The following is a 27,582-nucleotide window of genomic DNA, read 5'->3' as shown; positions in this document are numbered from 1 at the left end:
CAATACTGAAACGATTTTATGTTTTCAAAAGGGAGACAATTCAGGACAAGTAAATAATTGATTTTGCCTCCAACAGCTAATACATTCATCTGTCAAACAATAAACTAGGTGCATTTCAGATGAATAAATATTAAATATTGAGGTTATCCTAAAATGCATAAAACTGAATGGTTAACAGATTTAAACACTAACTAAACATTGTGAAACTACACTATGGTGCACAGTAGGTGGACACTCAATTAACTGGGAATTTAGCCAGCGGAAAGCATATACAATGACCCCGTTATGAACAGATGATACGGCTTTAAGTAATTATCACACATTCATACATTCACTCACTCACAGGTTATTGACGTACATGTTCATGCCATGAACGGATTCCGGAACTAAGTAATCTGTAGGACTGGCTAAAAAGATCAATAATCGGAAATATCGTCGATGGGAAGAATTATTACATAAACTATTGTGACGAAATGAAGTTTTTATTTATCCAACCCGACTAATACACTACCTGCTAAATACATATGTCCCTCCTAAACTGCTTTAGTGAGTGAGAATGGTTTTAGGCCGCTTTTGGCACCTCTCAGTTTGTCACGCCGATGGATTCCAGGAATAGGTTCCAACATATCCATGACTGGAATTGAAACGTGGTATTCGGCTCGTGGACGAACACGTTAACATATGGCTACCTTACAGCCTGTCGCAAGCTCTAGAGGCTGTCGAGTCGGCAGCAGGAAATATAATCAATCATACACTGAGGAGCAATTGAAACTGAACCTCTCGTTCACTTTATCATTATCGAAAAATTGTCAGTTACAAAGTTATCGTAGTATATCTAAACATGAGTCGTAATTGCCCTTTGTAATACCTTTTCATTTAAAACCTAAAAATAAATGGTATAACGTAATGAACAACTGTTGATGGGTACATCAGACATTTCTTTGAAAATAAAACATTTGCATTCTTCGGCAAAAGATTACAGTTCAAATATAGCAGGGGTCATCTGATTGCAAACTCATTTCTTACACCGGTCTTTCCTGAACCGATGTAGTTTTTACACAACAGTACCCATCCACAGTTACTTTTTACAATCTTTCGTAACTTTAGTGATCGTTAGATGCACATTATCGTATTTAACAACAGCTCTTTCAATTTTCACTGATGCAGAAACATACGGCGTATTTTCCTTTGCTCCTCAGTCTAAACCAACATATACTGATCAAATAAGGAAGGATGCTTTATTGTTTGCCATGATTTGAGAGGTACGAGGGTAATAACATGAGGACTTATCCACTCCGTCATCATACGCGAAAATAGTTGTCTCACATACTGAAAAAGGAGAAAAGATTAAATATATATAAGTCACAAGAGTATAAATTGAAACACATGTTTCCTCTGCTCCAGATAAGCCAGAAGACAAAAGTGCATTCGTTCTCAAATATGATAAATAGCTTCGGTCGTTGATTAATGAAATATCGTGGTTGTTTACATGGTTGTGAATCAGCAATGATGAAAGTAGATGATGAACAGTTTGGTGATGCTGTTTAGTTCATTTAAGCCAATGATTGTCACTTTTCAAAGACTAAGCTGTTTTCTCATATTAAATATACATTTGGCACTTTTTAAAGAATTATGAAAAATAACTTTTAGCTGGATAATTTGAATAAGGTAAAACGAGAAATTAACTTGACGTAAACTTTCTTTGTAAATACTCCTGATTTAAAGGCTTATTTGGAGCTCTATATATGTACAGTGGTATCACAGGCTACGCTCCTCTTAATACACACATATGTTAACGAAGAGGATTGTTTCTTTTGTACACGGCATATCTAATGACGATAACACAAAAAATAACACCCTGTAGGAAAACAAATGTGCGATCATATTGGTTGATATACTGTCAGCTTATTGCAATGGAATTCGAAGTATGGAAATCTTGTTTTTTATATCAGGGGAAGAATGCTATATTTATTTTTGATAAACATATTAATGTCCCAAATGTGACAAAACAAGGTAATCAGCAGGATGAAAAGAATACCATTAATTATGGCGCTTGATAAAAATTTCACAGCTGTCGTGGAAGTTTGATGTCGTCATCAACGATGACGTCATGTATGTCAGCAGTTTAAGTGCGCGTTGAAAAGAATTAAGGCAACTGTTAGGCTATCAGTTCAAGATATAATTTCAAACACTCACACTATCAATAAATTTGAAAACACTTAACATTAACTTCTTCTTTAAATATGTACATTCTGTTTAATGAGTTGCTAAGCAACACCAATGTGAGATGAAACGAAAGGTATTACCAATATCAATGTCGGTTTTGCGGTGACAAGTGTGTGTTTTAATCTTGAACACAATGAATTTGTTCCCGCGGAAGGTTAACTAGAAGAGATTAAAATGACACCTTTATAACTTTCAACATGTCTATATCTACACAATTACCTATCACCCTTTACAACATTAACTAATGAAAGATGAAAGTCCTGATGTTAATAAAAGAAGTTCAATTGAATGTTCACAGGCTTTGGAGACGAATTCGGTAACTTTCGTTTCATTTCGGAACTACTCGGTCTGTTCCGGTGTTTTCCATCACTACATGTAACTGACAGGTTCAATGGGGGTTTTGCTGCCCTTCTTGCTGTTTCCGACGACTCTCCGAGTCGCAGCCTGACCGATGGAGAAGAGGAAACTGAACAGCTCTCCGAGAGTGATGGCAGAAAGGCCAAGCCATAGTCCGAGTTGACCGCCGATATCACTGATCAGGTTCTGAGACTGAGTACAAGAGGGAGAATAAGTGAGTGAGTGAGATTCATTTTACGCCGCTTTTAGCAATATTCCAGCAATATCACGGGGGACACCAGAAATGGGCTTCACACATTGTGCCCATGTCTGGAATCGAACCCGGGCCTTTGGCGTGACGAGCGAACGCTTTAACCACTAGGCAACCCCACCGCCGAGTACAAGAGAGATGTATAACATATTACAGTGTTTATGTTTCCACAAAAATATATTAATTAAGCTCTGGGGCTTAAAGCTAGAACTATTATTCACATCTTGCGTCAAAATAAGCCACGTTCAGTTTTCGGGGGCATTTACCGATATTTCCAAACATCTTACATATTTCGTGTCACAATAGGCCACAATACAATTAAATTTGATTACAAGAAAAGAAAAACTGTCTGTTGATATGCATATATGTTTTTACCTCGTATGCTTTCTGTTGTTCAATTTCTTTGAACAAAAGGTCCTCAAAATAGACTTCTACCCTTGCAAAATCTTCCTCCCTGAAAGGAAATGTAATGTGGATGAATTCTTCATTACTATTACCAAGTTTTCATGACTAGCTCCTTGTACATTGCAAGCATTGCTGGATTTAGAAAAAATATTTCTTCCTGAATTTTGTTGTAAAACAATCATCAGGATTTACCACCGAATTTGTGCTAAATAGTTTTATGCTCTGCAAAATTGTTGTGGGGCCCATACATTTGTTCGACTATGATCTGATTGTCTATCAAACAGCTCGTACATTGTAAGCATTGCTGGATCTAGATGTCTTATTTTGAAAAAGATTTCTTTCTGAATTTTGTTGTAAGAGAATCATCAGGGTCTACCCCCGAATTTGGCATAATAATTCGATGCTCTGCAAAATTGTTGCCCCTAAATGTGTTAGAACGATGACCTTGTTGTCTTTCAAACAAAAGTCCCAGATCCCTCTAAGAATATGGTAAGTTCCTTAATTTGTAAGACACGCATGCTGTAATGTGACATATGAAAGGTTGACTTACTCGACCTGCGATCCGTAGAATTTGTAGTTACTCTGCTGGACTTTACTCTGAAGATGATGCTAAAAACATAATTAAAAAACCCATAATAACAACAGGTATCCAATCTACCAATGTGTTCCGAGGATTAAATAGCCTACCCAGTTTACTTTGGATTTGTAATAATAATAAATAATAATAGCCCATTTATATAGCGCCTTTCCACGTCACAGGGATATGCTCAAAGCGCTTAATGAGCTTTGTTTGGTGTATTTGTTGTTTAACGCCGCACTCAGCAATATTCCACCTATATAGCGGCAGTCTGTAAATAATCGAATCTGGAACAGACAATCCAGTGACCAACAGCATAAGCATCGATATACGCAATTGGTACCATGACATGTGTCAACCAACTCAGCAAGCCTGACCACCCGATCCCGTTAGTCGCCGACAAGCATGGGTTGCTGAAGACCAATTCCTTCCCGGATCTTCATGGGTAGTTTACTTTTTGAATGTTTCTATTTTGGTCTAAAGATTGTATCCATTTGAAGGAGTACTCGTAAACAGGCATTCTTCCCAGTTTACAAAAATGTTCAACCGACGCACTTACTAAAGTATGCAACTGACTAAAGATACCTAAAGATCGTTCTCCGTTATGGTGGAGAGCCGCCAAGTCATAACAGTCAGATCGTTCGCAATTTCCAAGGGGTGCCACTGACTCATTCACAGTGAGTGAGTGAGTGAGTGAGTATAGATTTACGTCGCTTTTAGCAATATTCCAGCAATATCACGGCGGGGGACACCAGGAATGGGCTTCACACATAGAGCTCATGTGGGGAATTGAACCCGGGTCTTCGGCGTGATGAGCCAACGCGTTGACTCATTCACAGTCGTAAGATATATCTCAGTTTATTAAAGTAAGCATCTGACTCTTGACGCGCCATCGTTCCCAGTTTACTAACGTGTGATACTGACACACTCTTTACTGTGATTTATGCCAGTCTGTATCTTTTTCTGAACATTGCCAAATTCACCAAAAGGGTCACTCTTCTTCAGTAAATTTTCTTGTAATTTGTTACATGAAATGTAAAACATACTGACCTTATATTGCTTAGAAGGCCATTGTGCAGCAGACAGCGTCTTCTCGAAACGAACCTCTCTGTAAGTATACATGGGATATTTGGCAGATGCCGTCTAAAAGTTCTAAACACTACAGGAATTTCATGCTCATTTACTTCATCACAAGTCATCGAACGGAGCATTTAACAAATGTCTGGGTGATGCTTCTTTAGGATTAAATTTAGTTTTGTGAAAATATATGGTGTCAGAAATAATGTTAAGTTATATAATTACTCATGTATTATGCTCGACAAAACTCGCTCGTTTGTTGAATGTTGAAAACAAAGAGCTTCCTGGTCTATATTCTACAGTATTTCGAAACAAATATCATATTTTGTATATATATACGTTATCTGTTTCTGTCATGATTTGTTTATTGTTAGCTCGATATATACACATATAATTCACAATGTGGGTGATGCAACAATGATATTGACCGAGAAATGATCATTATCAATTTTTCATATCACGTTTCTATGAAAATGCTCAAACATATTTCAATAATAGCAAAATACTTATGTTTGTGCACGAAAACGATTATTGAAGTGTGTACCCAACAACCAAAGGAAGCATGAGAACATTTATCAATAGCTTATGCTTGAAAATCAAATCATACATGCACTACAACATACTACATTTGAAGTATTCAAACACATGTCTAAACAAAGAAAATAGTTCCATCCTCTAACACGGAAACCGTCCCATCCTATAACACGCACCTGCATGGCTGAGGACAGCTCTTGTCACACTGTTGGAACTCAATACTACACTACATTTGAAGTATTCAAACACAAGTCTAGACAAAGAAAATAGTTCCGTTCTCTAACACGGAAACTGTCCAATCCTATAACACGCACCTGCATGGCTGAGGACAGCTCTTGTCACACTGTTGGAACTCAATACTACACTACATTTGAAGTATTCAAACACAAGTCTAGACAAAGAAAATAGTTCCATCCTCTAACACGGAAACCGTCCCATCCTATAACACGCACCTGCATGGCTGAGGACAGCTCTTGTCACACTGTTGGAACTCGGCTTTTTGCGTGTCCGGTAATTCAGTGCTGCAGGTTTCTGAAAATGCCACAGAGAAGGTCATGGGAGAGATTTGTCTAAAAGTGCCCCTCAATACATTTCCGGCTCAGCTGTCATGTCATTTATGGGTTAATGATTGTGGATATGCCAATATGCTCACAGTAGCGCTCATATACCAGTGACTGTTTTCAACATTTAACTGTCATTTAACTATGATTCTGTTAAATAGCTTGAAAGCGATGAAGGGGAAGCAAAACGTGTTTAGCCTAGAATACATATATCATAAGTACTGAAGTGAGATTTAATTATTGTTTAACATTGCTGTTGAAAACACTAGTTCTGTATCTTGTTGATCTATGACCTATAACTGTTGGTCCTATTAACCATTCCTTTACAGCAGGAATCAATTCTTCATCCTTAGTAATATAAATATCTGGGAATAACGTGAGCAGGGCGGAATCTCGTGACCAAATTCCGGGCAACAACCATTGCAACGTGTTTGATGTGCCCTCGAGGATAGTCGTGACGGAGGATAGCACGTTCTGTTGTGACATGTGACTTTATAGCCTCCCCTAAACAGCAACGTTCCTCACTTTTCTTGTCCATAAAACCTTGCCTGGCTCACGCGTTAAGTGACTGGAAACATTGTGTTACACACTTACAGTGGTATTGACATCTCGCATTGATATTTGTGTCGATTGGTAAGGTGACTAGAAACATTGTGTTATATACTTACAGTGGTATTGACATCTCACATTGATATTTGTGTCGCTTGGTAAGGTCACTGGAAACATTGTGTTACACACTTACAGTGGTATTGACATCTCGCATTGATAATTGTGTCGATTGGTAAGGTGACTGGAAACATTGTGTTACACACTTACAGTGGTATTGACATCTCGCATTGATATTTGTGTCGATAGGTAAGGTGACTGGAAACATTGTCTTACATACATACCGTGGTATTGACATCTCGCATTGATATTTGTGTCGATTGGTAGGGTGACTGGAAACATTGTGTTACATACATACCGTGGTATTGACATCTCGCATTGATATTTGTGTCGATTGGTAAGGTGACTGGAAACATTGTGTTACACACTTACAGTGGTATTGACATCTTGCATTGATATTTGTGTCGATAGGTAAGGTGACTGGAAACATTGTGTTATATACTAACAGTGGTATTGACATCTCGCATTGATATTGTCTTGCATTGTGTGATATACATTTGTATTTATATGTAACAGAGAGTGGTGTTGCTGGGTAAGGTGGTGGGGGATATTGTACTCCTCACATACAGCTGTACTGACACGTTACAGACAGTGATGTTAGCAGGGTAAGGAGATTCCAAACACGGTGTTACATACTTACAGTGGTATTTGTCATGTTACAGACAGTGATGTTAGCAGGGTAAGGAGATTCCAAACACGGTGTTACATACCTACAGTGGTATTTGTCATGTTACAGACAGCGATGTTAGCAGGGTAAGGAGATTCCAAACACGGTGTTACATACCTACAGTGGTATTTGTCATGTTACAGACAGTGATGTTAGCAGGGTAAGGAGATTCCAAACACGGTGTTACATACCTACAGTGGTATTTGTCATGTTACAGACAGTGATGTTAGCAGGGTAAGGAGATTCCAAACACGGTGTTACATACCTACAGTGGTATTTGTCATGTTACAGACAGTGATGTTAGCAGGGTAAGGAGATTCCAAACACGGTGTTACATACCTACAGTGGTATTTGTCATGTTACAGACAGTGATGTTAGCAGGGTAAGGAGATTCCAAACACGGTGTTACATACCTACAGTGGTATTTGTCATGTTACAGACAGTGATGTTAGCAGGGTAAGGAGATTCCAAACACGGTGTTACATACCTACAGTGGTATTTGTCATGTTACAAACATTGATGTTAGCTGGGTAAGGAGATTCCAAACACGGTGTTACATACCTACAGTGGTATTTGTCATGTTACAAACATTGATGTTAGCTGGGTAAGGAGATTCCAAACACGGTGTTACATACCTACAGTGGTATTTGTCATGTTACAGACAGTGATGTTAGCAGGGTAAGGAGATTCCAAACACGGTGTTACATACCTACAGTGGTATTTGTCATGTGACAAACATTGATGTTAGCTGGGTGGGTAAGGAGATTCCAAACACGGTGTTACATACCTACAGTGGTATTTGTCATGTTACAGACAGTGATGTTAGCAGGGTAAGGAGATTCCAAACACGGTGTTACATACCTACAGTGGTATTTGTCATGTTACAGACAGTGATGTTAGCTGGGTAAGGAGATTCCAAACACGGTGTTACATACCTACAGTGGTATTTGTCATGTTACAGACAGTGATGTTAGCAGGGTAAGGAGATTCCAAACACGGTGTTACATACCTACAGTGGTATTTGTCATGTTACAGACAGTGATGTTAGCAGGGTAAGGAGATTCCAAACACGGTGTTACATACCTACAGTCGGTATTTGTCATGTTACAGACAGTGATGTTAGCAGGGTAAGGAGATTCCAAACACGGTGTTACATACCTACAGTGGTATTTGTCATGTTACAGACAGTGATGTTAGCAGGGTAAGGAGATTCCAAACACGGTGTTACATACCTACAGTGGTATTTGTCATGTTACAGACAGTGATGTTAGCAGGGTAAGGAGATTCCAAACACGGTGTTACATACCTACAGTGGTATTTGTCATGTTACAGACAGTGATGTTAGCAGGGTAAGGAGATTCCAAACACGGTGTTACATACCTACAGTGGTATTTGTCATGTTACAGACAGTGATGTTAGCAGGGTAAGGAGATTCCAAACACGGTGTTACATACCTACAGTGGTATTTGTCATGTTACAGACAGTGATGTTAGCAGGGTAAGGAGATTCCAAACACGGTGTTACATACCTACAGTGGTATTTGTCATGTTACAGACAGTGATGTTAGCAGGGTAAGGAGATTCCAAACACGGTGTTACATACCTACAGTGGTATTTGTCATGTTACAGACAGTGATGTTAGCAGGGTAAGGAGATTCCAAACACGGTGTTACATACCTACAGTGGTATTTGTCATGTTACAGACAGTGATGTTAGCTGGGTAAGGAGATTCCAAACACGGTGTTACATACCTACAGTGGTATTTGTCATGTTACAGACAGTGATGTTAGCAGGGTAAGGAGATTCCAAACACGGTGTTACATACCTACAGTGGTATTTGTCATGTTACAGACAGTGATGTTAGCTGGGTAAGGAGATTCCAAACACGGTGTTACATACCTACAGTGGTATTTGTCATGTTACAGACAGTGATGTTAGCTGGGTAAGGAGATTCCAAACACGGTGTTACATACCTACAGTGGTATTTGTCATGTTACAGACAGTGATGTTAGCAGGGTAAGGAGATTCCAAACACGGTGTTACATACCTACAGTGGTATTTGTCATGTTACAGACAGTGATGTTAGCAGGGTAAGGAGATTCCAAACACGGTGTTACATACCTACAGTGGTATTTGTCATGTTACAGACAGTGATGTTAGCAGGGTAAGGAGATTCCAAACACGGTGTTACATACCTACAGTGGTATTTGTCATGTTACAGACAGTGATGTTAGCAGGGTAAGGAGATTCCAAACACGGTGTTACATACCTACAGTCGTATTTGTTATGTTACAGACAGTGATGTTAGCAGGGTAAGGAGATTCCAAACACGGTGTTACATACCTACAGTGGTATTTGTCATGTTACAGACAGTGATGTTAGCAGGGTAAGGAGATTCCAAACACGGTGTTACATACCTACAGTGGTATTTGTCATGTTACAGACAGTGATGTTAGCTGGGTAAGGAGATTCCAAACACGGTGTTACATACCTACAGTGGTATTTGTCATGTTACAGACAGTGATGTTAGCAGGGTAAGGAGATTCCAAACACGGTGTTACATACCTACAGTGGTATTTGTCATGTTACAGACAGTGATGTTAGCAGGGTAAGGAGATTCCAAACACGGTGTTACATACCTACAGTGGTATTTGTCATGTTACAGACAGTGATGTTAGCAGGGTAAGGAGATTCCAAACACGGTGTTACATACCTACAGTGGTATTTGTCATGTTACAGACAGTGATGTTAGCAGGGTAAGGAGATTCCAAACACGGTGTTACATACCTACAGTGGTATTTGTCATGTTACAGACAGTGATGTTAGCAGGGTAAGGAGATTCCAAACACGGTGTTACATACCTACAGTGGTATTTGTCATGTTACAGACAGTGATGTTAGCAGGGTAAGGAGATTCCAAACACGGTGTTACATACCTACAGTGGTATTTGTCATGTTACAGACAGCGATGTTAGCAGGGTAAGGAGATTCCAAACACGGTGTTACATACCTACAGTGGTATTTGTCATGTTACAAACATTGATGTTATCTGGGTAAGGAGATTCCAAACACGGTGTTACATACCTACAGTGGTATTTGTCATGTTACAAACATTGATGTTAGCAGGGTAAGGAGATTCCAAACACGGTGTTAGATACCTACAGTGGTATTTGTCATGTTACAGACAGTGATGTTAGCAGGGTAAGGAGATTCCAAACACGGTGTTACATACCTACAGTGGTATGTGTCATGTGACAAACATTGATGTTAGCTGGGTGGGTAAGGAGATTCCAAACACGGTGTTACATACCTACAGTGGTATTTGTCATGTTACAGACAGTGATGTTAGCAGGGTAAGGAGATTCCAAACACGGTGTTACATACCTACAGTGGTATTTGTCATGTTACAGACAGTGATGTTAGCTGGGTAAGGAGATTCCAAACACGGTGTTACATACCTACAGTGGTATTTGTCATGTTACAAACATTGATGTTAGCTGGGTAAGGAGATTCCAAACACGGCGTTACATACCTACAGTGGTATTTGTCATGTTACAGACAGTGATGTTAGCAGGGTAAGGAGATTCCAAACACGGTGTTACATACCTACAGTCGTATTTGTTATGTTACAGACAGTGATGTTAGCAGGGTAAGGAGATTCCAAACACGGTGTTACATACCTACAGTGGTATTTGTCATGTTACAGACAGTGATGTTAGCAGGGTAAGGAGATTCCAAACACGGTGTTACATACCTACAGTGGTATTTGTCATGTTACAGACAGTGATGTTAGCTGGGTAAGGAGATTCCAAACACGGTGTTACATACCTACAGTGGTATTTGTCATGTTACAGATAGTGATGTTAGCAGGGTAAGGAGATTCCAAACACGGTGTTACATACCTACAGTGGTATTTGTCATGTTACAGACAGCGATGTTAGCAGGGTAAGGAGATTCCAAAAACGGTGTTACATACCTACAGTGGTATTTGTCATGTTACAGACAGTGATGTTAGCAGGGTAAGGAGATTCCAAACACGGTGTTACATACCTACAGTGGTATTTGTCATGTTACAGACAGTGATGTTAGCAGGGTAAGGAGATTCCAAACACGGTGTTACATACCTACAGTGGTATGTGTCATGTGACAAACATTGATGTTAGCTGGGTAAGGAGATTCCAAACACGGTGTTACATACCTACAGTGGTATGTGTCATGTTACAAACATTGATGTTAGCAGGGTAAGGAGATTCCAAACACGGTGTTACATACCTACAGTGGTATTTGTCATGTTACAGACAGTGATGTTAGCTGGGTAACGAGATTCCAAACACGATGTTACATACCTACAGTCGTATTTGTTATGTTACAGACAGTGATGTTAGCAGGGTAAGGAGATTCCAAACACGGTGTTACATACCTACAGTCGCATTTGTTATGTTACAGACAGTGATGTTAGCAGGGTAAGGAGATTCCAAACACGGTGTTACATACCTACAGTGGTATTTGTCATGTTACAGATAGTGATGTTAGCTGGGTAAGGAGATTCCAAACACGGTGTTACATACCTACAGTGGTATTTGTCATGTTACAGACAGTGATGTTAGCAGGGTAAGGAGATTCCAAACACGGTGTTACATACCTACAGTGGTATTTGTCATGTTACAGACAGTGATGTTAGCAGGGTAAGGAGATTCCAAACACGGTGTTACATACCTACAGTGGTATTTGTCATGTTACAGACAGTGATGTTAGCAGGGTAAGGAGATTCCAAAACGGTGTTACATACCTACAGTGGTATTTGTCATGTTACAGACAGTGATGTTAGCAGGGTAAGGAGATTCCAAACACGGTGTTACATACCTTACAGTGGTATTTGTCATGTTACAGACAGCGATGTTAGCAGGGTAAGGAGATTCAAACACGGTGTTACATACCTACAGTGGTATTTGGTCATGTTACAGACAGTGATGTTAGCAGGGTAAGGAGATTCCAAACACGGTGTTACATACCCTACAGTGGTATTTGTCATGTGACGGACAGTGATGTTAGCAGGGTAAGGAGATTCCAAACCCGGTGTTACATACCTACAGTGGTATTTGTCATGTTGCAATACAGCGATGTTAGCAGGGTAAGGAGATTCCAAACACGGTGTTACATACCTACAGTGGTATTTGTCATGTTACAAACATTGATGTTATCTGGGTAAGGAGATTCCAAACACGGTGTTACATACCTACAGTGGTATTTGTCATGTTACAAACATTGATGTTAGCAGGGTAAGGAGATTCCAAACACGGCGTTAGATACCTACAGTGGTATTTGTCATGTTACAGATAGTGATGTTAGCAGGGTAAGGAGATTCCAAACACGGTGTTACATACCTACAGTGGTATGTGTCATGTTACAAACATTGATGTTAGCTGGTGGGTAAGGAGATTCCAAACACGGTGTTACATACCTACAGTGGTATTTGTCATGTTACAGACAGTGATGTTAGCAGGGTAAGGAGATTCCAAACACGGTGTTACATACCTACAGTGGTATTTGTCATGTTACAGACAGTGATGTTAGCTGGGTAAGGAGATTCCAAACACGGTGTTACATACCTACAGTGGTATTTGTCATGTTACAAACATTGATGTTAGCTGGGTAAGGAGATTCCAAACACGGCGTTACATACCTACAGTGGTATTTGTCATGTTACAGACAGTGATGTTAGCAGGGTAAGGAGATTCCAAACACGGTGTTACATACCTACAGTCGTATTTGTCATGTTACAGACAGTGATGTTAGCAGGGTAAGGAGATTCCAAACACGGTGTTACATACCTACAGTGGTATTTGTCATGTTACAGACAGTGATGTTAGCAGGGTAAGGAGATTCCAAACACGGTGTTACATACCTACAGTGGTATTTGTCATGTTACAGACAGTGATGTTAGCTGGGTAAGGAGATTCCAAACACGGTGTTACATACCTACAGTGGTATTTGTCATGTTACAGACAGTGATGTTAGCAGGGTAAGGGAGATTCCAAACACGGTGTTACATACCTACAGTGGTATTTGTCATGTTACAGACAGCGATGTTAGCAGGGTAAGGAGATTCCAAACGGTGGTGTTACATACCTACAGTGGTATTTGTCATGTTACAGACAGTGATGTTAGCAGGGTAAGGAGATTCCAAACACGGTGTTACATACCTACAGTGGTATTTGTCATGTTACAGACAGTGATGTTAGCAGGGTAAGGAGATTCCAAACACGGTGTTACATACCTACAGTGGTATGTGTCATGTGACAAACATTGATGTTAGCTGGGTAAGGAGATTCCAAACACGGTGTTACATACCTACAGTGGTATGTGTCATGTTACAAACATTGATGTTAGCAGGGTAAGGAGATTCCAAACACGGTGTTACATACCTACAGTGGTATTTGTCATGTTACAGACAGTGATGTTAGCTGGGTAACGAGATTCCAAACACGATGTTACATACCTACAGTGGTATTTGTCATGTTACAGACAGTGATGTTAGCAGGGTAAGGAGATTCCAAACACGGTGTTACATACCTACAGTCGTATTTGTTATGTTACAGACAGTGATGTTAGCAGGGTAAGGAGATTCCAAACACGGTGTTACATACCTACAGTGGTATTTGTCATGTTACAGACAGTGATGTTAGCTGGGTAAGGAGATTCCAAACACGGTGTTACATACCTACAGTGGTATTTGTCATGTTACAGACAGTGATGTTAGCAGGGTAAGGAGATTCCAAACACGGTGTTACATACCTACAGTGGTATTTGTCATGTTACAGACAGTGATGTTAGCAGGGTGGGAGATTCCAAACACGGTGTTACATACCTACAGTGGTATTTGTCATGTTACAGACAGCGATGTTAGCAGGGTGCGGAGATTCCAAACACGGTGTTACATACCTGTGGTATTTGGTCATGTTACAGATAGTGATGTTAGCAGGGTAAGGAGATTCCAAACACGGTGTTACATACCTACAGTGGTATTTGTCATGTTACAAACATTGATGTTAGCAGGGTAAGGAGATTCCAAACACGGTGTTACATACCTACAGTGGTATTTGTCATGTTACAGACAGTGATGTTAGCAGGGTAAGGAGATTCCAAACACGGTGTTACATACCTACAGTGGTATTTGTCATGTTACAGACAGCGATGTTAGCAGGGTAAGGAGATTCCAAACACGGTGTTACATACCTACAGTGGTATTTGTCATGTTACAGACAGTGATGTTAGCAGGGTAAGGAGATTCCAAACACGGTGTTACATACCTACAGTGGTATTTGTCATGTGACGGACAGTGATGTTAGCAGGGTAAGGAGATTCCAAACCCGGTGTTACATACCTACAGTGGTATTTGTCATGTTACAGACAGTGATGTTAGCAGGGTAAGGAGATTCCAAACACGGTGTTACATACCTACAGTGGTATTTGTCATGTTACAAACATTGATGTTAGCTGGGTAAGGAGATTCCAAACACGGTGTTACATACCTACAGTGGTATTTGTCATGTTACAAACAGTGATGTTAGCAGGGTAAGGAGATTCCAAACACGGCGTTAGATACCTACAGTGGTATTTGTCATGTTACAGACAGTGATGTTAGCAGGGTAAGGAGATTCCAAACACGGTGTTACATACCTACAGTGGTATGTGTCATGTTACAGAACAGTGATGTTAGCTGGGTAAGGAGATTCCAAACACGGTGTTACATACCTACAGTGGTATTTGTCATGTTACAGACAGTGATGTTAGCAGGGTAAGGAGATTCCAAACACGGTGTTACATACCTACAGTGGTATTTGTCATGTTACAGACAGTGATGTTAGCAGGGTAAGGAGATTCCAAACACGGTGTTACATACCTACAGTGGTATTTGTCATGTTACAAACAGTGATGTTAGCTGGAGTAAGGAGATTCCAAACACGGCGTTACATACCTACAGTGGTATTTGTCATGTTACAGACAGTGATGTTAGCAGGGTAAGGAGATTCCAAACACGGTGTTACATACCTACAGTCGTATTTGTCATGTTACAGACAGTGATGTTAGCAGGGTAAGGAGATTCCAAACACGGTGTTACATACCTACAGTGGTATTTGTCATGTTACAGACAGTGATGTTAGCAGGGTAAGGAGATTCCAAACACGGTGTTACATACCTACAGTGGTATTTGTCATGTTACAGACAGTGATGTTAGCTGGGTAAGGAGATTCCAAACACGGTGTTACATACCTACAGTGGTATTTGTCATGTTACAGATAGTGATGTTAGCAGGGTAAGGAGATTCCAAACACGGTGTTACATACCTACAGTGGTATTTGTCATGTTACAGACAGCGATGTTAGCAGGGTAAGGAGATTCCAAAAACGGTGTTACATACCTACAGTGGTATTTGTCATGTTACAGACAGTGATGTTAGCAGGGTAAGGAGATTCCAAACACGGTGTTACATACCTACAGTGGTATTTGTCATGTTACAGACAGTGATGTTAGCAGGGTAAGGAGATTCCAAACACGGTGTTACATACCTACAGTGGTATTTGTCATGTGACAGACAGTGATGTTAGCTGGGTAAGGAGATTCCAAACACGGTGTTACATACCTACAGTGGTATGTGTCATGTTACAAACATTGATGTTAGCTGGGGTAAGGAGATTCCAAACACGGTGTTACATACCTACAGTGGTATTTGTCATGTTACAGACAGTGATGTTAGCTGGGTAAGGAGATTCCAAACACGGTGTTACATACCTACAGTGGTATTTGTTATGTTACAGACAGTGATGTTAGCAGGGTAAGGAGATTCCAAACACGGTGTTACATACCTACAGTCGCATTTGTTATGTTACAGACAGTGATGTTAGCAGGGTAAGGAGATTCCAAACACGGTGTTACATACCTACAGTGGTATTTGTCATGTTACAGATAGTGATGTTAGCTGGGTAAGGAGATTCCAAACACGGTGTTACATACCTACAGTGGTATTTGTCATGTTACAGACAGTGATGTTAGCAGGGTAAGGAGATTCCAAACACGGTGTTACATACCTACAGTGGTATTTGTCATGTTACAGACAGTGATGTTAGCAGGGTAAGGAGATTCCAAACACGGTGTTACATACCTACAGTGGTATTTGTCATGTTACAGACAGCGATGTTAGCAGGGTAAGGAGATTCCAAACACGGTGTTACATACCTACAGTGGTATTTGTCATGTTACAGACAGTGATGTTAGCAGGGTAAGGAGATTCCAAACACGGTGTTACATACCTACAGTGGTATTTGTCATGTTACAGACAGTGATGTTAGCTGGGTAAGGAGATTCCAAACACGGTGTTACATACCTACAGTGGTATTTGTCATGTTACAGACAGTGATGTTAGCAGGGTAAGGAGATTCCAAACACGGTGTTACATACCTACAGTGGTATTTGTTATGTTACAGACAGTGATGTTAGCAGGGTAAGGAGATTCCAAACACGGTGTTACATACCTACAGTGGTATTTGTCATGTTACAGACAGTGATGTTAGCTGGGACGTATAAACCTGGCATGGCGCAATGGCAGTACTTAATGACCAGGTTTTGGTAGCAGGACTTCAGACAGGACAGCTTCGAGTAGTTCGTGTGCAGGTTCGTGTTGTAGAAATCTTCAACCAAGCCCATCTCTGCACATACTCCATGTGGTGGGGTCAGGCGGGTGATGTCAACCTGGGGAAGGTATGTGGACATATATGAGTGAGTGAGTGAGTGAGTGAGTTTAGTTTTACGTCGCACTCAGCAATATTCCAGCTATATGGCGGCGGTCTCTAAATAATCGAATGTTGACAAGACAATATAGTGATTAACATCGTGAGTATCGATCTACGCAATTGGGTCACGCTGACATGTGTCAACCAAGTCAGCGAGCCTGACCACCCGTTAGTCGCCTCTTACGAGGAGCATGGGTTACTGAAGATCAATTCTAACCCTAATAACGATATTAGGTCGTTATCGCTGTTAGCTACGAACCTGGGCAATTGCATTGATTTTTATCATTAGGTTCATCTGTATATATTTCAGTTTTTAACGCAATGTTTGAATTCGTAACATTCAGAGTATACTTTAAATAGATTCTGGGATTGAAATTTAACATCATCAGGTGAACTATTATACATCATCAGGGTGAATTATTAAACATTATCGGGGTGAATTATTAAACATCATCAGGGTGAATTATTAAACATCATCAGTCCGAATTATTAAACATTATCGGGGTGAATTATTAAACATTATCAATGTGAATTATTAAACATTATCAGTGTGGATTATTAAACATTATCGAGGTGAATCTGGAATTCGAATACATGATCAGTGGATCATAGCGCGGCTAATCAACACAACTCTGCACTGATGATTGCGACTGGGGAGCCTTCCTAAAGTGCCAGGACAACATACAAACATACAAGGAATATGTATGAAACACAGTTCTTACCTTGCGTAATCCTACTGAGGTAGACACACCCGGGGCTATGGAGATTCCCTCGTCCTCGGGGAACGGCATGGAATTGCGAGGGTGGATGAGGACCCTAGCTCCAGCTGATGGGGAGAGCGCGGCGATGTACTCGTCCTGGTCCAGGTACAGCTCCAGGGAGAGACCTGGATGTGCAGGACCGTATAGGCACGTCCGGTAAATTTCATACAGTTATACAGTGTTGCTGTCATTCAATGGTGGTTTATGATTCAATTTACTCACACAAAGTGAAAGTTAAGTCCTAAATTCATAAAGTTAGGGCTAAACGCTGTATATACTGTGATGCTGTCATTCTATGGTGGTTTATGATTCAATGAACTCACACAAAGTGAAAGTTAAGTCCTAAATTCATGTAGTTAGGGCTAAACACTGTATACACAGTAATGCTGTCATTCTATGATGGTTTATGATTCAATGAACTCACACAAAGTGAAAGTTAAGACCTTAATTCATGTAGTTAGGGCCAAACACTGTATACACAGTAATGCTGTCATTCTATGATGGTTTATGATTCAATGAACTCACACAAAGTGAAAGTTAAGACCTTAATTCATGTAGTTAGGGCTAAACGCTGTATATACTGTGATGCTGTCATTCTATGATGGTTTATGATTCAATGAACTCACACAAAGTGAAAGTTAAGTCCTAAATTCACACAGTTAGGGCTAAACACTGTATATACAGTGTTGCTGTCATTCTATGATGTTTCTGATTCAATGAACTCACACAAAGTGAAAATTAAGTCCTAAATTCATAAAGTTAGGGCTAAACACTGTATACACAGTGATGCTGTTATTCTATGGTGGTTAATGATTCAATTAACTCACACAAAGTGAAAGTTAAGTCCTAAATTCATAAAGTGAGGGCTAAACACTGTATAGACAGTGTTTCTGATTCTATGATGGTTTATTATTTAATTAACTAACACAGTGAAAGTTGAGACCTAAATTAATAAAGTTAGGACTAAACACTGTATATACAGTGATTCTGTCATTCTATCATGGTTTATGATTCAATTAACTAACACAGTGAAAGTTGAGTCCTAAATGTAGGTAGGTGTTGAGGTAAGTTAGGGCTAAACGTTGTTTGTACAGCATTGTCGTCATTCTAGGACGGCTCTTGATTCAGTGAACTCACACAAAGTGAACGTTAATTCTTTAATGTAAATACGTGCTGACCTTTCATAGTTAGGGTTAGACATTGTATATATTGTGTGGCCGTCATTCTATGATGGTTTATGATCCAATGAACTCACACAGTGAAAGTTAATTCTTAAATGTATATGCATACGTGTGTGTGTGTGTGTGTGCGTGCGTGCGTGTGCGCGTGTGTGTAGGCATAAATGTATTTATTTGTGTATGGACGTATGGAATCTGCTGACGTCGTTATGACGCACAAGCACCATACTTTATTTGATTAATACACAAATGTAACAGAGAGACGTTGAGCCTGAAATCATTGCAAGCAGTGCTAAACGCTTGGTCATTGTGTTAATTGTTGAGACAGATGAAGTGAACGCAATTATCATTCGGAGTATTCAGTTGATGTTTACGATCGTGATACCACCGCTATCGACACTAAATACCTGACATTACAACCAACCCACATTCTTGTAATGTATGGTAACCATAGTAACATATAAACGCATCTACGCCTCAATGCCCATGTGAGCTTGGCGACAGTTATCGCCCTTTGTTAAATTACAACGATTGTATTGTACACGAGTGTTTGTGAATACGTTTGCACATGAATTACTCTTTCTTTTAATTACTGAATAACCCCTCTCTCGTGGGACAGCTGCTAATAGAGTCAGCCAGTTAATACAACTTGTGGTAAGGGTGACTTTGAGGTGATTTATATCCACTGGAGCGTGAAGGAATCGTTAAGCAATCTGAATCATGCTCATAGATGTTGATGTGGCTGGGATGAATGAAGTGGCATATTTTGAGGAAACAACTCAGTGGTGAACATATTAAACAAAGGTTATATTATGGAAAGGTAAATATCATTAGTAGTCGCGTCTATATGGTCTTCTACCAGAAGCATTGACATGTGAAGGTGATGGGTTTATGTAAAGGAGAGAATACAAACATACTCTGCCTCAAACATAAAGAAGTCATGTTTCTGTTTAATTGGGTCATTAACATACAAATTGAAGCTCAGAGAATACACAGCTACGAATCACAAAATGATTGTAGGAGACATTAACACTGAGCCCTGCTGTGGTGCAAAGCGTTTTCCATTCTGTTTTCTTGGCATACAATCTCTGCACTTAATCACAGCTGCTGCTACTGCAGTAACTACCACCACCACCACTACCACTACCACTACCACTACCACTACTACTACTGACCCGTAAAGGTCCGGGTTAGAATTGATCTCCAGTAACCCATGCGACTAACGGGATCATGTGGTCAGGCTCGCTGGCTTGGTTACAGATATCATCAGTTCCCAATTGCACAGATCAATGCTCATGCTGTTGATCACTGGATTGTGTGGCCCAGACTCGATTATTTACAGACCGCCGCCAAATAGCTGGAACATTGCTGTGTGCGGCGTAAAACTAATCTCACTCACTCATTATTACTACTACTACTACTACTACTACTACTACTGCTGCTGCTGCTGCTGCTGCTGCTACTACTACTACTACTACTACTACTACTACCTTAGCAACCCATGCTTGTCGACTAACGGGATAAGTTGTTGGTCAGGCTCGCTAACCTGGTTGGTTCATATCATTGTATCCCAACTGCAGAGATCGATGCGACAGACATCAGTCACAGGATTGTCTGATCGAGACTCGATTATTTGCAGACCGCCGCCATATAGTAACAATATTGCTGAGTGTGGCGTTGTTGAAGAACAACCAAACAAGTAAGACTACTTAACCGACAAACATTTTACTACAACATCGACTACACAAAGGAACAACCAACAACCATGACAACCACGACTGCCACTACTATTACCACGACCACAAGTCCAATTAAAGAGTAATATACGTATCTGTAATAAATAAGGCTAAAATCAACTTTTATCTTCTATAGTGTAAATAATTATCGAGATTGATCTTGTGATGATAGTTACTGATTTCAACCATTCCACTACTGAAGAACACATTGAAAATCCAATCTTTCACAGACACTCAGCAGAATCGGTTTCATTATTGGGAGCATTGTCATAGTTTTTCAAGACCCGTACTACATCCTTAACATTTATTATAGATAACACCAGGTCATTAGCCTAGTTGAATGGATTATTTACGTGTTCCATATTGTTTGCGTATCTTTTTCCATTTATCGCTGACAACAAAGGAATAGCTGTAGTACTTAAGGATTATCTGGCCTAATTAGTGACCCAAGTGTCAATCAACAATATACCTAGATTTGTGTATTATGTGGTATTCTGTCAAACCTATTTCAATTCCCTAAAAATATTAATTGTGTGTGCAAGGGTTATTTGGTGGTTAATGAACCATATCAACTCATCGATATTCATGAAGCTCGACTTAAACGTCGTTGCCAAATTACCGTGGTTTCAAGTTGGCAATCCGTTCAGATTGTTTAAGAAGTCCAATTTTTATGCATAAAGACACAGATCGGCACAAGGGTAGCACACTTGGTGCCCATGGGGAAACATACGTCTTGCTCTAATGTTTACCCCACAATTGTACATAGATGTTATCAAAGGAAAGTCAGTCACTCGACATTAGGGTTTCTCAGTACACTTCAGATTGCTTTTTCTTTGATTCTTGGCAAACTGCCGAGCCTTTGAAGACAGATAGGTAACTGGGTGTGTGATCACCGACGTTTTGTAACAGTTTTAGAATCAAATCTTTTGATGCAACTGAACTTCATTCTTTCTGAGATTGCTAAATGATCCGGGATAGAATTGATCTTCAGTAACCTATGCTTGTCGTAAAAGGCGTCTAACGGGATCGGGTGGTCAGGCTCGCTGACTCGTACATGTCATTGTATCCCAAATACAGTAGATTGATGCTCATGTTGTTGATCACTGAATTGTCCGGTCCAGACTCGATTATTTACTGACCGTCGCTATATAGCCAATTCTAACCCGGATCTTCGCGGATCCCAAAACTAACTAATAATGCATAATACTAATTAAATGACAGGTGTATATTATCAAATGTAAGATATTATGAAATTGTATGTATGTTGTATGAATCATATGTTGACAATATGACTGACAGCGCGAGCAAGAGTTGCCTACATTTCGGCCAAAAGCGTTCGATCGTCACGCCGAAGACCCGGGTTCGATTCCTCACATGGGTACAATGTGTGAAGCCCATTTCTGGTGTCCCCGCCGTGATATTGCTGGAATGTTGCTAAAATTGGCGTAAATCTAAACTCACTCACTCACTAAGCATTGCTCGTTTATCCACTCGTACTACAAACACGGGAAAGGAGTCTACGAGGGACAGTCAAAAAGTAGTGGGCCTGACCTAGTAAATGATACAAATGCAGCTGTTTTTATGTTTTATTTTTCTACATATTATCTGTCAACCTCAAGCAAATTGGTTTTGCTACGTTCCAGCCTTACGATCCCCATTTTGTTTGAAATTTTATCTTGGTACCCCCCAAAAGCGCAAAATCTGCAATAAATGCACCACAAACTTCAGGTAACAAAATATGCAAGAAACATTTTGTGTGTTTGAGATAGGTAGACGTCCGCTAGAATCAAACTTAGATATTAAAGTGGATAACAAAGCAATTTGAAAGTACAATCGCTTGTTAAAGTGATTCCCCTGTCATGTTTACTGAAACAGCTTGTTTTGGAGACACTACCCACCCCTGTTCAGACGGCGAATTCATAAGGACATAACTTATTCTAATGTTTTCACTTTTTCACACATGATGCTAAAGGTTCAAAGTAAATACTGAATGGTCACACAAGTGTCAACTCTCAGTATATTGTAAACAGGGCCAGCTTGAATATCTGGACACAATGTTTTTGAAAGACTAAAACGGGTGTGTCCTTAAAAAAACAGCCCTGTCTAAACATAAATCAAGCAATCCAAATCTTTAAATGTTGATTATGACGGGAAGTCATTCAATACTATACTAACATATTTTATCTGACATTATCTGAGGGCATATCATTATCCAAGAAGTACTAAATGACGGATCGTTTTTCCTTTTCTGCATTTTTTCTAGGAATATTATACCCCAATGTGTTGTGATGACTAATATCTCGTTAATCACATTACCCACATATGTGAATTTTTTTTATACGACTTTGCTAATGATTCCTACAAACTAAAATGGAAGCTTTTCAAACATTGGACATCGGGAATATAGTTAGGCAACGTACTTTTTGACCGACCCTCGTATTTGTGGTGGACGGAATGAGTACAAGGCACGGTGTCCAAAGTTATGTACTTACCGTGACTGGGGCCAGTAAATCTTGACACGACCTTCTTTCCGTTTCCCTCAGCATTGAACGTGTAACAGTTGCCATATTTGTGACTGACGAAGGTGGTGAAGTTCCTGAAAATGATATCAGCACATCTATATACAATGTACAGCATTTATGAGGTCATGTATCCAGTATATAACATTTATTATTATGATGGTATTTTCGAAGTTTGTTATAATTATAACTGCACCTATCGAACATGCAACTGAAGTGAATTAAATAGTTATTCAGCCATGGTTGAATATGAAAAAATATCGTGAAAAAATCTAAACTAGATAAATATATTTGTGTCTAAGCAAAACAAGTCGACCGTATCATCATACAGGGGACCTTTTTCTTAATACAAGTATCGAATTCGGTTTCGATTTACCTTGTGATATTGCCAGTCATTTTGAAACTGATAAATCTGATAATATACTACTCTCACTTTGCTAAGGATCACAAAAATTCACAACTTTACTTAAACGTACATTAATAATTTGAAATTGTATCCATTTAAAAAATGGATAAATAATAATATGGTAGCCCCTCTTTAGGCAAACAGGCACTTTAATCTAACCTTCTGCACTTGATAGATGATTAACCATAAAAACAGTTTTCATGGCACCAATCAACCATTTTACATAGCATGGTACGAGTCATTGGCAAGTACACAACACCTGTCAATAGCAGGTATGGTATCTACAAGATGAAATGACATACTGAAACCTAGGATCAATGCTTACAATAAGCTAAGATGTTTACACCAAATTTGACCTCCACATCATAGTTTTCTGTCGAAACCATGATTTGATCCTTAGCAAAGTGTGAATAGTATACTATTGGTAGTACATTGACAAAGAAACACATGTATTTTTGACACTTTTGACACAAGTATCTGTAAATGAAACACATACTTGGGAGAGCATGGGAACCCTTCCATTTTGCAGTCAATAATGAAGTTCTTAGCCGGGTGGCCCCCTTCAATCAGGGTGGACGCATTGTGTGTCTTAGAGAAGGTAGCATAGGCCATTGAGGCGATGTACTCCCTGTCCTTATCTTCATAAAACTCGTTAGCCACGTTGCTCCGTTCCAGCATGTCCCATTTGTTGAAGCTATTTTCCTTCAAGAAATCAGTAAGATCAGCTGCTTGTCTCTTTTTACGTTTCTTCGGTGTAGGTCCTCCTCCTCCTACTCCTCCTCCTACTCCTCCCATCGTGGTGAGTGGAACACCTCCTGTCATGCCTGATGTTGAGTCCGTGGCGCCGCTGTCGTGTGTTGTAGAGGATGAGGATGCGGTTTGGGAGGATCCAAAAGGAGCAGGATCTCCGCTCTTTGTCGTAGTATCAAGACCTACGCCCATAGAGTCTGACGTGGAGTTTGTGGCTTGGCCAGAGGAGTTCGTTGACGGCTGTGACACCAGTGGCCCTGTAACTTGTCCAGATGTAGCAGAAGGAGCGCTTGTTGCCACACCTGGGGGTGATTCAGTTGTTGGGTTCGGGACGCCGTTTCCATTTGTTCCCCAGGACGTGGACGACACTAAACCAAATGTGTTCGGGTTTGACATCCAAGTCGTCATTGGCATACCAATTACCGCTACGAAAGAGAGATCAAAGTGCATATGTACATCACAGGGTTAATATGTGTGTGTTCGGTCCGACAGTCACCGACAGTGACCACCAATCATAATTATTATTTACCATTGCTAGACCATGTATTCATTGTGGTCACATTCTTGTAAAATCGTATACCAAGTGTGCTTGCAGAAAAAACAGAGATAACAAGTTATTGCAGATTATACAATTTTATGCAACACACTGTAACCCAAGAATTCCCCAAACCTCTAAAACCCAAACAAACAATTACAGAACTGTGTACTGTATTCGTCGCAAGACCATAGTCTTCACCTTATGGTGGTTGGTTGGTTGGTTAGTTCGCTGTTTAACGCCGCACTCAGCAATATGTCAGCTATATGGTGGCGGTCTGTAAGTAATGGATCTGGACCAGACAATCCAGTGATCAACATCATGAACGTCGACCTTCGCAATTGGGATACGATGACAAATGTTAACCAATTCACTTTTGAACTGTACATGTATATATATGTAGTATTTAAATACTACTAACACATTGGTTAGGTGTTCAACACACTATTCAAGACGGCCTGTTGAAGGTAGTTTGCGATCACAAGGATGTGAGTAGGCACACCTACATTTGTAGTTAATATTCAGTCATACTTACCGTCAGGCTTCCGATGTTTGTCTTCGTACCAGTCGTCATAGTAGTTGTCTTTAAATGCGGTGTACAGCTTGTCTTGTGATTCAAGCTGCATGAAGGATGCGAGGTCCCTATAGGGCATCTCGTGTAGTTTGGATTTCTTGAGTGGGTTCAAATTACACACTGTTATGCTTGGGAAATCTAGTTCCTGTGCCGCCACCAAGTCCATCTTAACTTCCACGGGATAGTTAAAGTACCGCTCTAGAAGCCAGTAACACTGAACTGATAGCCAGGCCAGCATTGCCAGGAACACCACCAACCACGCAAGGCGCTTTACAATTGATGTGGCATTGTAGATTCGAACCAGAGCAGTGAAACTGGTCTCCTGAAAGAACTTGTTAAACTGTTCCTTGACATTGCCAGATTTCATTTCTTCTTCCCCTCTGTAAACAAAGGCTTCTGGGATACCGTTCTTCTCCGATCTGGTTTTGGGGAGCGCCATCATGGTTGAAGGCTGGGAGTGTCTTCGGCGTGGAGCAATTGTTAATAGATGTTTCGTCAGCTCTGGGTGGTCCTCAAACAGCGCGACTGAACTGCAGTCACATCGTGAAGAAACTTAAGAACTCAAATCGTTCGATAATAACGTTTAGCTTGAAATAAAACTTAATCACATCACGTACAGAGTTGAGATAATATGCGGAAAATAATCTCAGAACGTCAAACTCCAGCGGATGTTTCTGTTTCACGCGGCCTACTACGATGTTACTATGATGCCAACATCAGTGTTCATCGTCTCTCTCTTCAGTCTGAATATGTCACCACGAGTGTGTGTTAAACTCATTAACGCGCTTTGCTAAAAGCAATCAATGAGTGCTTTCAATACAGATAGGCTGACAAACCAACCGCGAAATCACGTGAATATGTTGCTATTGGATAAACTTACTAAAATAGCGAGGTTGTCAATAACCTTGACGTTGGTACCCGTCTGAGAATTACCCAATGGCAGCGTTGATGCGATGGGAACGTGACGTTCTACAAATACAACGTATATTTCTTATCATGGTTTGAGGGTAATGGGAAACTACCTCTTTCAAGTGCAGAAGGACTCAATTGTCCGTGCATGAGGATGAACCAACTGACATCGGTTAACATTCCCGGGTATCAGTAAACACATTGTGTGTTAGTCAATGATAGTTTTATGAGCATATTCCACCAAGTTGAATGACCATGGGTGTCGTTTTGATGGGATTATCTAATAATTTTATTCATAGTTGTATATTGTCTTGTGTGTGCTCATCTAAAACCGGTATTCATCATGTTACTATCTCCAAACATATTTAGATTGTTACTTTTTCTCTCTCAGTCGAACAAAATATGTATAATCCAGATATTGTAAACAAATAAATGCTCTCTACTTTAATGCATATTCATAACGTGACATATAATTATAGTTTGGTTGAAATAAATGTTGACAACACAGACACTTCAAATCGGCACCCCAAGTGTGCTACAAAGAGCCATTAAATCTTCTAACATACCTTTTTAAAGTCATATTATTGACGAGTTGTTTATGTTTACGATGCATTCTCCACAAATCTTATGAAGACTTTATTGATTAGAATACCTTCTTGCTTCTGCACCTAAGGTTTGTGTTTGAACAAAGACTCTAAAAGAACGTCATATAAGATGATCAGTTGTCTGTTTCTGACATGACCTGTTGAATAAATTGAACGCCATCTTCAGTGAAAACCCAGCTTGACATTGAAAAAATCTGTTCCCGCGGGTCAGAAAGCTTGGATACCCAGACGTGTCCCAGAGAGGTATTGTTTGCAACACAACAGATTCAATCAATCGTTAAGTATTTCTACAGTGTAAAAGTGGAAGGCTGTGTGACTGATATTGTTTTTACAAATAGGTAACCTTTAGCGAGCCAACGAGGCTGTTTATCTGGACCTGCCGACCATTACCAACAATCACGAAGCCAAACATTACATGCCGTAGAAAGTCTATAATCAGAGGATCCTATGTTACAACCGCTCAATGTCCCGCATAATGACCGTTTCGCTAGCATGTGATCA

The 27,582-nt window shown here is 40.0% G+C and overlaps 1 protein-coding gene across 1 annotated transcript; it reads right to left on the bottom strand.

Annotated features, from left to right (window-relative positions):
- Window positions 1-466: 466 nt before the first annotated feature.
- Window positions 467-26,285, bottom strand: LOC124263518 (acid-sensing ion channel 2-like). Its single transcript, XM_046698181.1, has 10 exons — window positions 25,529-26,285; window positions 24,205-24,883; window positions 23,276-23,379; window positions 17,831-17,994; window positions 16,851-17,067; window positions 5,879-5,957; window positions 4,866-4,923; window positions 3,789-3,847; window positions 3,209-3,287; window positions 467-2,775 (listed from the first exon to the last, which is right to left on the bottom strand). The coding sequence occupies exons 1-10, from the start codon at window positions 26,007-26,009 to the stop codon at window positions 2,596-2,598; spliced, it is 2,100 nt and encodes a 699-aa protein (XP_046554137.1). The 5' UTR covers window positions 26,010-26,285; the 3' UTR covers window positions 467-2,595.
- Window positions 26,286-27,582: the final 1,297 nt, after the last annotated feature.

Source organism: Haliotis rubra, unplaced genomic scaffold (genome assembly GCF_003918875.1).
Source record: "Haliotis rubra isolate DU_JTF1 unplaced genomic scaffold, ASM391887v1 Scf120, whole genome shotgun sequence".
NCBI lineage: Eukaryota > Metazoa > Mollusca > Gastropoda > Lepetellida > Haliotidae > Haliotis > Haliotis rubra.
This window is presented reverse-complemented; position numbering and strand designations above follow the sequence as displayed.